This window comes from Scylla paramamosain, chromosome 43 (genome assembly GCF_035594125.1).
Source record: "Scylla paramamosain isolate STU-SP2022 chromosome 43, ASM3559412v1, whole genome shotgun sequence".
NCBI lineage: Eukaryota > Metazoa > Arthropoda > Malacostraca > Decapoda > Portunidae > Scylla > Scylla paramamosain.
In genome coordinates this window covers 6747184-6761769 of record NC_087193.1, presented here as the reverse complement: position 1 = coordinate 6761769, position 14586 = coordinate 6747184, and the positions used below count along the sequence as shown (strand labels likewise).

The window sequence follows — 14586 nt, the reverse complement described above, 5'->3', positions numbered from 1 at the left end:
GGAGGAGGAGAGGAGGAGAGGGGGCGGGGCCAGGAGGGAGAGAGCGAGCGGCAGTGTTTACGTGAATCAGCTGACAGGGTGGGGCGGGGCAGCACACCTGGACCACTCCTCTCTCTCCCTTCATGAACGTCGCTGCAGTATGAGCGTGCGGCGGGCTGGGACCACGGCACGCACCCCACACCCACACCCCGCAGCGCCCACAGGACACACAGGAGCCACAGGACGTCCCTCAGCACCATGGCAGCCACGTACGCAGCGCAATACTTCCTGGTGGTAGTTTTCCTGGTGACAGGTGTTCTGCTGATGGTCTCACCTGTGGCCTTGGGCTCTCCAGGTGAGAAAGTAATGATTGGAGGGGCAATTAACGCCAGCAAGTGTACATTCAACACTCAAGATGTGACTCTGCAGTATACCAGTGTTCAGAATGTTACTCTCTCCAAGTCTGGAGTGTTGCTGGAGAATGTAACACTGTTTTTCACCCTAGAAGGGGATAATATACTGAAGGAGGTGCCTAACATTACATTAACCCCTGGGAGTGATAATCAGAGCTTTGCTGTCACGCTGGAGCCCTCAGGAGTTGGCCACACGACCCTGGTGGTGAATGCTACCCCGCCAAATATGACTGATGTGTCCAGTGCGTTTTTGCGTGTGTTCGTGTCTCACTCCAAGGAGCTGGACTACTTCAGTGATGTGGTGGGCTGGGTCTACTTTGTGGCCTGGTCTGTGTCGTTCTACCCGCAGACATACAGCAACTGGAGACGGAGAAGTGTCATTGGCTTCCACTTTGACTTCCTCTCACTTAATGTTGTGGGATTCTTCATGTACAGCGTGTTCAACATCTGCCTGTACTGGAGCCCCATCATACAGAGCCAGTACTTTCACCGGCACCCTTATGGCGTCAACCCGGTGCAGCTCAACGACGTCATCTTCTCCATTCACGCCTTTGCCGCCTGCATGATTCAAGTCTTCCAGTGCTGCATGTACGAGAGAGGTGACCAGCACGTGTCCAAGACTGCCAAGGTGATTCTGGGGGCCATTGCCTTGGTGACAGGGGTGATGGTGGTGCTGGGGGCAGCAGTGGTGGTGCAGTGGCTGGATTTCCTCTACTATGTCTCCTACGTGAAGCTCTTCATCACCCTCATCAAGTATATTCCGCAGGTATGTGAGTGTGTGTGTGTGTGTGTGTGTGTGTGTGTGTGTGTGTGTGTGTGTGTGTGTGTGTGTGTGCTTGTATGTGTGTGTTTATTCTGCAGGTGTGTATGACTTTATTCTTGCATTTTCCTGTTTATTATCTAATAGTATTTTGTAAAGGATTGAGTTTTCTTTGTATTTTTTTTATTGATTTATGCTTGTATATATCTTTTCATTACCAAGTTGTGTTTTTACAGGACTGAGATAGGATATAATGTTGTGATCTGTTATCAACTTATTTTTGTATTTACCTTTTCATTACCTAATCACGTTTTTTTTTATAGGATTGAGTTTATCAGTAATTGAGTAATGTCATGTTTCTTTTTATAAACTTATTTTTCTGTTTACCTATTCATTACCTAATCATAGTTTTACAGGATTGACTTTACTCTCTCTCTCTCTCTCTCTCTCTCTCTCTCTCTCTCTCTCTCTCTCTCTCTCTCTCTCTCTCTCTCTCTCTCTCTCTCTCTCTCTCTCTCTCTCTCTCCTTATCTGTAATCATTCTAATCTTTCTCCAACCACATACTGTCATGCTTACTTACTGGGTTATCTTCCTTTTCTTGCGTACTTTGTAATCTGCATTCCCTTCAGTACACATTTACCCAGATAGACTGAAGAGTACATTAGTGAGGCTGCAAAAGATCAGGCTTGCTTTCTCCTCTGTACATATTCACCTAGATAGACTGGGAGTGTACTAATGAGACTTTAAAGATGAGACACAAGGCATCTCTGACCAGTCTGTCCTAATGCTATTTTTATTCTTGCTTTTTCTTTTATTCTTTCTTTTCCTTCTCTTCTCTTTCTTTAAGTTTAGTTTAACTCTCTCACTCCCCTGTTCTTTCTTCATAATATTCTCATTTCTGTATTTCTCTAATCCTTCTTTTCTCTTCTTTTCTTTTTTTTCATTTTTCTTCCTCTTCCCTTTCTTTCATGTTCTCTTATTCCTCTCTAACTTCCTCTTCTTTCTCTTTCAATCTCATTTTATTAACATTCCACCTCCTCCGCTTCTACTTCATCCCATTTCTATTATTTCCCTTCTCTAACTCCCTTGTCCCTCCCATTCTACCCCTCATTTTCCTTCCCTTTCTCCTTTCTTTCTTCACATCTCTCACATTTCCTTCCTCTAACTTAATCTTCTCCTTGTAAATCCCTCAGTTTCCTCCCTTCCTCCTTCCCTCTCACCCTTCATTCATATCCACCACAGGCATACATTTACTACAATATTACTACAGTCTTACCCTTCATTCATCTCTCACCACAGGCTTACTACAGTCTCTCTCACTCTCCATTCATCTCTCCACCACAGGCTTACTACAACTACCAACGAAAGAGCACATCAGGCTGGAGCATTGGCAACATCCTCCTGGACTTCACTGGTGGCACTCTGTCCATCGCTCAAATGTTCATCCTTGCATACAACTACCACGACTGGAGCTCCATCTTCGGCGACCCCACCAAATTCGGTCTGGGTCTCTTTTCGGTAGTTTTTGACATCTTCTTCATGATCCAGCATTACGTTCTGTACCGGGGAAATGGGGATGGCAGTGGCTATCATGGTAACCTCTTGGCCTCCCCTCAGTTGACCCACAGCAGCTCCTTAACCGAGTCCGTTTCCTCAGTGGATTACGGAGCGACAGGGAGCATCCATTGACTCCCGGCTGCTCCCTCTTCCTCCTCCTCCTTGTCCTCTTCCCTGTCCTCGTCATCCTTCAGGACCTCTTTTCTCTCATCCACCTTTTCCTCGTCCTTCAAAAGCTCGCTCCTCCCATCTTCGTCCTCCACTGTCTCCCCTTTGTCATCTGTTCCTTCCTTCGCATCGTCTTTCAAAAGTTACCAGGCATAGTTTGTTTTTTCTTGTCTTTTCCTTGTTTTTTTCATTTTTTTTATTGTTGTTCTTCTTTGTTTTCCTGGCTGTCTTTGTTTTTTACCTCGTCCTTTTCTTTGTTGTCTTATTCCTTGTTTCGTCTCATCTTTCTCATCAGTTTTATTTCTCTCTGAGTTATTCTCCTCTGGTAAACTTTCCTCTCTCTCTCTCTCTCTCTCTCTCTCTCTCTCTCTCTCTCTCTCTCTCTCTCTCTCTCTCTCTCTCTCTCTCTCTCTCTCTCTCTCTCTCTCTCTCTCTCTCTCTCTCTTATCTCATCTGACTTAGCTTCCACCTTGACACTTCCCTCTCTCCTATTTTCCTCACACTGATCCCCCTTGTTCTTTTCTCTTTCTCTCTCTTTTTTTCTATTTCAACTCTCAGCCTCTATCATCACACTTTCCTTTTCATCTGTTTCTCTTTCACTCATCTTCCTTTTCCTCTTCCCCCTCTCTTACTGTTTCCCCATCTCCCCATCTGGGATTCCTAGTTTCAGACAGGGAGAGGGAGTGTAGCTGTTGGTCTTGTCACTCGTCTCCAAGCCAAAGATGTGTCTAGAACTTTGACTCAGATTGCTGTGTGTGTGTTGAGTTACTTGTCTTGACTTGTTTTGCCTCACTGGGAATCTACGGAACCTTGCTGAGGAATATAATGAGACCTGAATTATTATTGTTATTTTTATTTATTATTATTCTTTTTTTTTATTGTTATGTCTAAAAAGTGAAAGTTTGGTGAGGTATGTGAAATGTATGAGATTATTATTTTTTTTTTTTTTTGCGTGTGTGTTTTTTGTTTTTGTTCAAGTTTGGTGAAGACTATAAAGAGACCTGTATTTTTTTTTTTTTTTTCATTGTGTCTCAGAATGTTTGGAAGTCTAGTGAGGTATATATAATAGTACCTGTTCTTTTCTTATTTTCTTTTTGCCATCTAGAAAAGTCTGAAAGTTTGGTGAAGTGTATCATGAAACCTAACTATCTGTTTTTTTTTTTTTTTCAATTGGTTTGTGTATTTTTTCTTTCTTTTTTGCAAGTAATGATGGCTTTGGATTGTTGTGTTGTTTGTTTGCTTGTTATTTGTTGTTGTTGCTATTTGGTGAGAATTAAGATATATAATGGGGGTGAATTTTGAATGTGTGTGTGCGTGTGTGTGCGTGTGTTTACCTTACCGTACCTTACCTAACCTACCAAACCTAAAAAAAAAAGTTAAGGCAAATTATATTAGAGAGGGAGAGAATAAAAAAAACATGAATTATGATATCAAAATGCTAAAATTGCAGGGGACAGACTAACTAATCAAAATGCAAATTGATAACAGTATAATTAAACGTCAAAATAGTATGAAAGTTGAGGTGAGGTGAGAAAGAGAGAGAGAGAAAAAGAGCTGCCATAATAGCAAAATTTTAATACTGCATTCAATCATCTGTATTATCACAAGGATATTACCTGTATGGGCTTTAATTAACTGACAGGTGGAATGTATCTTAACGTAATCACCTTTCTATTTACAGTTTTATTCTGCACTGTTGTAAGTAAGAACAGGAGGTTGTTGTGTTTGGTAGTATTAGGTTTTGTAGTGTTAGGTTTACTTTACAGACACCACTTGGTAGACTAACCCAATTTTATATCAGTGCAGTGAATAGGTAAGATTTAAGCTGTGCAATTTTTTTTTTTTTTCCTTTTTTTAACTGGTGATATAAGTAAAGTTGGGATGTTATTAAGTGTGGGAAGGCATTATATTACCTCAGAAACATGACTCGATACACTGATCCACCATTACATAATCCTAACATTAAGTTGCGAGGTTAGTCAGTAAAATAAGTAAGGCCAGATTGTAAAGTGTTAAGTAACATCATATTTACTTCAGAAACATCAATTGACTACCTAACCTAAGCAAACCTAAACAAATCTTAATCCAACCTAGCCTAACATTACCTATTCTAACCTTACCAAACCAAACCAAACCAAACCTAAGCATACATATATGAGCACAGAGTGAAAGTAAGAAGACCAAGATTAACATGTGTATTTCCAAGCATTCCATCCCACCACTTGAGGCTTCCACTGGTGTTGATTTAGTCGCAATGCACAGCTGAGGATCCAGTGCTCAGTGTGGTCTTCCTTGCTCAGAGACGTGACCAGGGGAGCTGTGACAAGTGACCCCAAGTACCTTGAGTCTGACATAACCGGGGGAGCTGTGACAAGTGACCTCAGCTGCCTTGGGTGTGACTAGCATAGCATTTACTGACTCAGCATTGAACTTACGTGTCAGCAAGTGTGTGGCAGGAATTAAGGTACCTGAGGACCTGGGAACACAGTAATTCTGCCTGTGAATGATGCTGTCACTCACTAATTGGGCTGTGCATCTTGAAATGTGTGGTAAACTAATGTATTTCCTCCAGAACTTTTGTATAAGGTACCTGATTAGTAAAATTAAAATACAGTCTGGTATCTTATTAAATCTTAGAAGCCTGGGATTAGAGTAAATTTGCTGCAGTTTGAAGGCAAGAGGGGCTAATGAGTGAAAGCACAAGTCAGTGGCAGTGGGAGTAAGGCACATCTCCAGCATGTATCAAGGCAAGATAAGAATATTTAGACCAGTTAGTGAGTAAAAGCATCAATTAGTCAGTGGCAGCAGGAATAAGATAAACTTGCAGCATGTTTCAAGGCAAGACAGGAACACATAAATTAGTGAGTGAGTGAGCATCAGTGTTACCATATCCCATCCTCACCTGCCAGAGTCACTGCCACACACTTCATGTCACAGTCTAGTATTATTGTTTCTGCTTTAAAATGTTGTTGTTTATAGTAGAGACATGACTGCTGTTTCATTTATTAGTTGTTTGTTATTATTTCTGTGTGTTTGTGTCACAGAGCACATGTTGCATTCCATAGTTCAGTATTGATTTTTTTTTTCTTTTTGTTTAGGTGTTATACATGATGAGATTCAAAGTATCACCTCACTGTAGTATTATCACCAATATTCCATTATATTCTTAGTACTTACTGTAGTGTTTCTTAATTTAGCATTTGTAGTATTAATTTATTTTATTACTTTTTTTCATGGCATTATTGTTATTCAAGAAGTTTCAGTCTCCACCTCGCATTATCAGAAAGCTTTATTGTATCATTAATTTATTATTTTTATGTAGTTATTGTTTTTATAATGAAAGTTCAATCTTCACCTCACTGTATCAGAAATCTTTATCATATTGTTTATTTACTTATATTTCACTCTCTTTACACTTACCGCACCATAACATTCCTTGCCAAAGTATTATTAAGATTATTTCTGCTTTCTTAGATGTTGTTTATGATGAAACTAACACCTTATTACAACAGGAATCCTTATTATGTTATTTACTTTTATTTCTCTCTTTATACTTGCTACAAAACTCAGCATCCTATTTTTTAGTATTATCATCATTATTTTTGCCATTTTATATTATTATTGCCATTTCTGATGAAACTGTGTCATATCATTGTATTATGAGGAATCCATCATTATATTGTTAGTACAGAGCATAGCACTTCTTGTCTCTCCTCTGTTCAAAGTGCTACTTGTGTTACTTCAAAGTTCACACTCTTTATATATCTTGCTAGTTGTTCTGCTCAGTTTTATCAAGTAACTTAGTGAATAAATACTATAACACAATGAAAGTAAATGAAGAATCCTCACTCATGTACATTTGTAAATATTATGGGGTGAAGTGCCACAGATTGCCGCACTTCACAGGAAATGTTTATAGGAATTAGTTGGAGTTAGTCACAATTCTCATCACACATGGAGCTGTTAACCTAAGCTAACCTGTGCTGATCTTTAACACAGCCTAACCCAATCTAACCTTGCCTAACCTGACCTGACCCTGCCTGTGCTAACATTAACATAACCTTGCCTTAACTAACCTGACTTAACTGATACAAACCCTGCCTAACAAGCTTACCTAATCAGTGCAAACTGAACATGATCTACACAGTGCTAACTTAATATAACCAAAATTAACCAAAAGCAAACCTAACATGACAAATACATAACATTAGTGCAAGCTCAACCTAACCTAACCTAACCAAATGCAACAAACACAGATCCAACCAAACCAACACGTAACCTAATCTCTGCAAACCCAATCTAACCTACCCAATGTTAACTGAACTGAATGTTATCTAACCTATAAAGCCAAATACTCACCTAACCAAACCTAATTGTACCAGCACAAACCAACATTAGCTTAACCTAACCTAATGTATCTTAATGTAGCCTAACCTAACCCAGCAAATATTCACTTAACTAAACCTAATCATACCAGCACTAACCTGACCTAAACAAACACTAACCTAACATAACCTAACCTAACAAACCCAAACTAACTACTTACCCTAATACCCCAATACCCTAATGATACAGCACTAACCTAAGCAAACCAACACTAGCTTAACCTAACCTGACCTAACCTAACCTTGCATCCTAGCAGTACAAGCCAAGCATATCACATCCTGCATATCTTGTAAATCTCTTATAGACCTATGCCTCAAGTTCCCATGTAGATACGACCCTATTGATACCCTTTAGATTGATATAGGCAGGTATACACGCATATGGAAGTAATCACATATATAACAAATTAAGGAGAGTTCTATCTCTTGTTTGTGGTATTTATTTGTGTGTGTGTGTGTGTGTGTGTGTGTGAATGAAAGGTTTGATTTGTTGCCATATTTTTAACTTTCATCTTAAGCGTAGGTGAAGTGTTGATAAAACTGTAGTTCTTTCTTATCTTCTATTTGTCATGACAGTTTAATAAAGGCATGACTTAATGTTTCAAGTGACAATAAGGAAGTGTGCAAGTGTGGAGGTCTATTTAATTTGTCACTGGCTGTTGGAAAGATTTATGCTGTCCTCCTTTTGTCCAGTCCTCATTACAGTGACAATAATAAGGTTTAATCATCTCTTCAGTCTGTCACTGGCTGTCAGAAAGATTTATATAGTTTTCGTTTTGTCCAGTCCTTATGAAATTGACAGTAATAAGGTTTAATGGTCCCTTCAGTTTGTCAGTGGCTCTCAGAAAGGTTTACATTGTTCTTATTTTGTTTAACCCTCATCTAACTGACAATAACAAGGTGCCATGGTTCCTTCAATGTGTCACTGGCTTTCAGATTCATATTGTTTTCATCTTGTCCAGTCGTCACAAAATTTACAATAATGAGGTGTCATGGTCCCATCAATCTGTCACCAGCTGTCAGAAAGATTATATTGTTCCCATTTTGTCCATTCCTCATTGAAGTAACTTAGCAAAACTGTGATGCTTCCTTCAATTTCTCTGTTATGGACAAAGATTTATATAGTTCTCATGCAAGCTTTTGTGGTTCTGTCAATCTGTCACCGGCTGTTATAGGGAAAGACATCACTCACGTAGCCCAGCCTTTCCCACTGAAGCTTGTAATGTGCCGATATATTTGTACATTCGATAATCACAATGCCGAGTCTTTTCCATTGAGGTATCTGTACGTACTCAACACAGTAAACCCTTGACATAGTGAATAGTGATTTAATGAGCACTTTAACCCTATCAAGCAACCCTGGTATTTAGCAACTAACAGTTTTGATGATTATGAGGCAAAAATAAGCATTAAGGGCCTCACAAATTACTGCATATATAACAAACTCATTTTCTCAACCTGGAATAGATTTTATTATTTGTTTGAATAAATATCACAGCCTCCTTTATAACAACCAGGGTAAACCAACTCATGAACAACTATTCAATATAATAACCAGTTTTCTCAACCCAGAAGAAACTTAACTAGAATTGAACTTTAACAACACTGCATAAAATGAGCTAATCTTATGACTCCCCTTACCCTTATAACAACCTGGGTTAGATGAATAACCTGACTGTAACAACCATTGAATAAACTTCTGGACTGACCAACCTTTCTTCTATCTTCAAAATGTCAAAGGTTTACTGTACTTATTTCATACTTTTGAGATGCATAATACTACCTAGCTAGTTGCATTAAGGGTTTATATCATATAGAGGTGTGTATATACCAGATTGTATTGACCAGAGTGAATGGAACATAAAATTATGGATTGTGTTTATAAGCTTCTCTCTATCTTCTTTCGTCTGCTTTTCGAACAGGCCCCAGTAGAAGTTGTCAGGGTTTCCAAGGGTGTTTTCATGATTCCAGTGATGCTCTAACAAGAGCTCCCTATCATGTCTTGTTTTAACAGGCTGTAGTGGATATTGTTAGAGTTTTCTAGTGACTTCATGATTCTGGTGACAGTTTCATAGCCTTTTGGTGGATGTTGTTGGGTGTTTTCATGATTCTGGTAATAACTTGACTGGCTCCAGTGGAAGTTGCTGGGGTTTTCAAGGGCATTTTCATGGTTGTGATAGTTCAACAGGCTCTAGTGGAAGTTGTTAGGGTTTTCAAGGACGTTTCCGTGATTGCAGTGATAGTTCAACAAGCTCTAGTGGAAGTTGTTAGGGTTTTCAAGGACATTTCCATGATTGCAGTGATAGTTTAACAAGGATTCTGCATAACTGGAAAGAAAACACCCATGAGAAGCTGACAAACTATCTGTGTGGCCTTTGAAAACAGTCCAAAGAGAGAGCAAAGTGTTTCAAAATGTAGACCAGTGTTATTACTCATTATACATTTTCTACTTTAATTTGAGAAGAAGAAAAGTTGAAGCAAAAGGGGAGCATGTGTATAAAAACAATATACATGCGAATTTGTATTTGTTGTCATAGATAGGAAAGAATCGCATAGCAGGAATTTACATGTGATAATGATGATTGTGTGTTGGGTGATGTAGGTGATTAGCTCAGTGATATAGTGTGTGGGAGGGAGGCTGAAGCTGTGTACTTATGCCTTAGTTTGTATTAGGAGTGGTGTTGTCTAGTGGTCAGAAGTCAAGTAACATTCTGTCATTGTGCTTTGTGCTTCCCTCAAGTCTGTGTACTTAAGTGTCTCAGCATTGTCTTGGCCACATTAACTTTTACACTACGATATGCAACAATTAACACCAAAAGCAATGTAAGAGATTTTTATAAGTATCTACAAGAACGAGAGGGATTAGAAGAGTACATTCTGTGGTTTCTAGCCAATATAATGTTAGAGGTGGCTTTAGAACAAGGATGTGCCAGAGTGGTTAATTATTAAAGAAAACAGTGAAAGGGTCAAACAGGCAACAGTGGAAGTTACTGGTGTTTTCAAGTTGGATGTTTTTATGATTCTACACTTTCATGTTGGAAGTTAATTTCAGGGGTCTTTTCATTTGAGTGATAGTTTAATGAGGATTATACACTTTGACTAAGCTTAGGTGTATGTTATTCGGGGTTTTCATGGGCATTTTCATGATTCTAGTGATTACTTAACCCTTTGAGTACCATGACATTACCTCACTTTCACTCAACCATTACAAAGGTATATTAAAGTGATTTTGTTGTAATGAGGGTATTAAAAATTACCTCTTGCTACTCATCAGCAAATATTATATCTCCATTTATTTCTTTCATAATAAATAATAGGTAATTTTGTGAAGCTTAGAAAGTGTGTAGTGCTGAAAGGGTTAAGAGTAATTCTGTACCATCTACTGGAAAAGCACCCATGAAAACTTGACTTATAATCTCTGTGGCCTTTGAAATTAACCAGTATGAACAAAAAACAAAACATTTAAGATTACAGACCTCAATTTGAAGTTCCGCATTTAGCTAGCACTCTGACAAAACCTGACCACTGATTCTCAGCACAACATACTTGAGATTAGTATGTCCTGCACAGAGGAAGGGAGTGTGTTTGTTGCTTGACTGGTGACTGACCCTCTGGATTTGAGTAATAGTGAGAGAAGTGTACCTATGAATCCTGTACATTATATTGCCAGAATATATATGAATATCTTTACTAGGACAATGATAATGCAGTGTTCTCCTTTCTTATCCTGTGGCTGGAGATAAGTCTTGGTTAGAACAGTGATCATCTCTGTTCATTTATCTATATATCGTCTTTATATATCATTACTTTCATAAATAAATTGCCTAAGTAACTTTTTCTACCTTTGAGGAAGTTGATAAAAAAAAAGACCTGCTACTTTTTTCTGTATTCGTGAAAGGACCATAAAAGGTGAGTTTCAGACCACCATCCAGGGCTTGACAGGAAATTATACACTACCAGTAGGTGCGAGTCGTGATGAGAAACTATACGTACAAGAAAATCCCCCAAAATTACTCGGGCAGTTTGTTTATGAGGGTGACACAGTGTGCTGTTCTATCCAATCACTTTCTTTCAGGGTTGTGTCCTTCCAAGTTTCAGGTTGTAAATATAAAGTATAACAGCCTTCATGTTGCATACTTGAATAAGAAACATCCTTGCATTGTATGTACAGCTGCATGTAAATAATTATTGAAAGAAAGTAACCACTGTGAGGGAAAGAAAATTAGTATTACTGAGAAAATTCATACTTTATTTCATGTCTTCTAGTGGCAAGGAATGACAATGCAAGTGGAAAAAGTGACAAAGTTACAATAATAGATAAAAAGAATAAGAGAAAACTTATATTTATAGGGGCAAACATGGGATCTGACGTGGGAGGCTGCCTGGGAGGAAAGAGGGGAGGGAGGAAGAAAGGAGGAGGAGGACGAAAAAAAGAAGAGATGGAGAAGAAAAGAATGAGAAGAAAAAAAGATAGAAGAGGATGAGGAGGACAAGAATAAGGAGGAAACAGTCATAACCAAACAGCACAACCAGAATGTTTATAGTAAAGAAAACCATCAACATAATCAGAGAAACAGGCACAAGGGCAACACAACAGAGTCAACACAGTCCACAGTTAAACCACCACCTTGAAACCCTCCAAAACATCCACTCACAATCCTAACCCTAAATAAAGGCACCTGTTATTATGGTGCCCTACAACCAGACCCCGACAGACCCACACACACTCCCCTGGGCTGCCTCGGTGAGCTTAGATAGGCTTAATCTTGAAATGTAAGCCGATAAGGGAGAAGACGAGACACTTGAGGTCCTGCACAAGGTAGTAGAAGCACCTCAAGCCGTCCGGATCCCTGAAGGTGTAGGAGAGAATGGGAAAGTGTGATGGAAGTGATGGGAGGGTATGAGAGGATATGGTAGATGGTGATGGGAGGATTGTGATGAGAGAATGATGAGTGAATGTGATAGGAGACAGTGATGGAAAAAAGTGACAAATGGTGATAGGAGAGAATGATGAGTAAATAGAACATGGTGAATCTGCATATCATATAAACAAAAACCTAGTAAAAAACAAGAAATTATAACATGATAAAAATAAGAAAAAAATGCAAAAATGAATCAGGATAGGAAAGAAAAGAGAAGGGAAAGGAATAATAATAAGAAAGACAAGGTAAAAGAAGGAAAGGAAGAAAAAAGGAAAAGGAATAACAATTGAAAGGAATAGAAAAAAAAAGAACAAGGTAAAAGAGAGAAGGAACTGCAATAAGAAAAGATAAGGTAAAATAAAGAGGAAAAGAAAAAAAGGAATAACAATAAAAGAAGACAAGGTAAAAGAAGAAAAGGAAAAGGAAGATGATGAAAGGAAAACAGAAGAGGAAAAAAAACAAGAAAAAGCAAGATAAAAGAAGAGAAAAAGAAGAAAAGGAATAACAAAAGAAAGAGACAAAAGAATAAAAATGAAAGGGAAGACGAACCACCACCACCACCACCACCACCACCACCAACCCACCTGGAGCTATTGACGTCAACAAGGGAGCCAATCTTGGAGGTGGTGAAGGAGATGTGTTCGTCACCAATCACAATCTCCAGCTCCTGCCGCCCCACCCGGTCAGGCTGCGGCCATGAAGAGTCGTCCTCCTGCATGATCTCCGAGTCGTCAATGATTCTCTTCAGCTCCTCCATGACGCAGCGATGGCAGTAAGCCTGGCCGGGGGTGGGGGAAAGAGTCAGTTTATGGTTTTTCTTTATATTTAACTGTGGCTTACTGGCTTTTAGGAGGAAGAGAGGGAGAGTTACATCTTTTTCTTTTTTATTTATTTATTTTTTCTATTTAGAGAGGGTGAGTTTATATTTCTTTATATTTAATTGTGGCTTACTGGCTTTTGGGAGAAGAGAGGGAGAGTTATGTCTCTATTTCTCTTTTATTTAGTTGTGGCTTACTGGCAGAGAGAGCAAGTTTTTTTTTTATTTCCTTTTATAATTATTTTTTTTATTTAGCAAGGGAGAGTTTATGGGTCTTTCTTTATATCTAATTGCGGCTTACTATCTTTTTGGGGGAAGAGAGGGAGAGTTATCTATTTCCTTTTTTATTTAGGTTTTGCTTACTAGCACAGAGGGTGTGTTATGGGTCTTTTATTTTTTTATTTAATTTAGTGGCTTATGAATAATTAATTGGCTGTAAGGTGTCACAATAATGGCAGGACAGGAGAGGGTAAGTTTTATGTTACTTCTTGTACAGTACTACTGTGGCTTAAGAATAATTGGGGAAATAGGTAGTAAGTTATATATTTTCATCATTATTATTATTATTATTATTATTTTTATTTATTTTTTTTAATTGTGTCTTAGCAATGACCAAAGATATAAGTGATAAATTATGTTACTTTACTTCTACACAGCTTCTCTCTTCCACTTGAAGCACTGACAAAACCAGAAGAGAGGAGCACTAACACAACCAGTGGAGAGGAGCATCTCACCTCCTTGCGGATCATGACGTCATTCTTGTAGTTGGAGTTGTTGGCATAGCGGAGTTTACCTGTGGATCATTTGGATCATTAGTACAGCTTCAAAGACTTCACCTCATCTAACTACTAGTTGGAATTACTATTATGACACACATTAACCCTTTGACTGTCATTTGGTACACCTTTCTCTAATGACCAATCACTCTGAGACATCTTTACTTGTTCTTCAGCCACATACAATCTTCGAACTGGGAAGAAATTGCAAAATATACTCTTTTTTCATTGCTAACTTTCTTGCAGATGTTAATAAAGACTTCACGCATTGCTTCTGCTGCTGCCAATTGCTTTGTGTCACAGTGAAAGGGTTAAAAACTTCATTAGAAATATGACAATCTAACTTATTCTTTTCCTTAAATTATTTCAACTAAGGACTGCTATCACTAACATCCTCTACAAATTTAAAATAACTTTTTTTTCTAGTGGATATCAATATTTCATTTATTTATTTACTTATTTATTAAACCATGATTTTTATTGCTAGCAGCAATTAGCAACCTAATATGCACCTAATAATAAGGAAGCCACACCCCTGACCTGACCTGACCCAACCTGACCTGACCCAACCTGACCTGACCCAACCTGACACTCACACCTAAAAGAAATAGAAACCACAAAAACAAACAACACAAACACCCTCCATATGCCTAAAACAACACCAGTATTTTTATTTACCTAACATAAACATAACCTAACCTAACGAACATCCAGGCACTTCCTTTACAAACACATCAAAACACAAAAATAACCCAAAAAACAGTATTATATAGGCCTAAAACAACACCCCATATGCCTAAAACATCAC

The 14586-nt window shown here is 38.5% G+C and overlaps 2 protein-coding genes across 2 annotated transcripts in view; one reads left to right on the top strand and one right to left on the bottom strand.

Moving 5' to 3' along the window:
• The first annotated feature begins 36 nt into the window (after positions 1–36).
• Positions 37–10968, top strand: LOC135093519 (cystinosin homolog). Its single transcript, XM_063992826.1, has 2 exons — positions 37–1158; positions 2498–10968. Exons 1-2 carry the CDS (start codon positions 238–240, stop codon positions 2840–2842), a joined length of 1266 nt encoding a protein of 421 aa, XP_063848896.1. The 5' UTR covers positions 37–237; the 3' UTR covers positions 2843–10968.
• Positions 10969–11491: 523 nt separating this feature from the next.
• The window catches only part of LOC135093520 (protein mago nashi homolog), a 3352-nt gene continuing 257 nt past the window's right edge, over positions 11492–14586 (bottom strand). Inside the window, exons 2-4 of the mRNA XM_063992827.1 lie at positions 13737–13795; positions 12770–12963; positions 11492–12113 (exon numbers count right to left, since the gene is read on the bottom strand). Coding sequence (XP_063848897.1) covers positions 12014–12113; positions 12770–12963; positions 13737–13795 — 353 coding nt within the window. The 3' untranslated portion in view covers positions 11492–12013. The remainder of the gene's footprint in view (positions 12114–12769; positions 12964–13736; positions 13796–14586) is intronic.

What these genes read in the sequence shown, in the direction of transcription:
- LOC135093519 (XM_063992826.1), top strand. Translation starts at nt 238, where the DNA reads ATGGCAGCCACGTACGCAGCGCAATACTTCCTGGTGGTAGTTTTCCTG. An exon ending in TCATCAAGTATATTCCGCAG is followed by an intron (nt 1,159 to 2,497) that starts GTATGTGAGTGT and finishes TCTCCACCACAG; the next exon opens with GCTTACTACAACTACCAACG.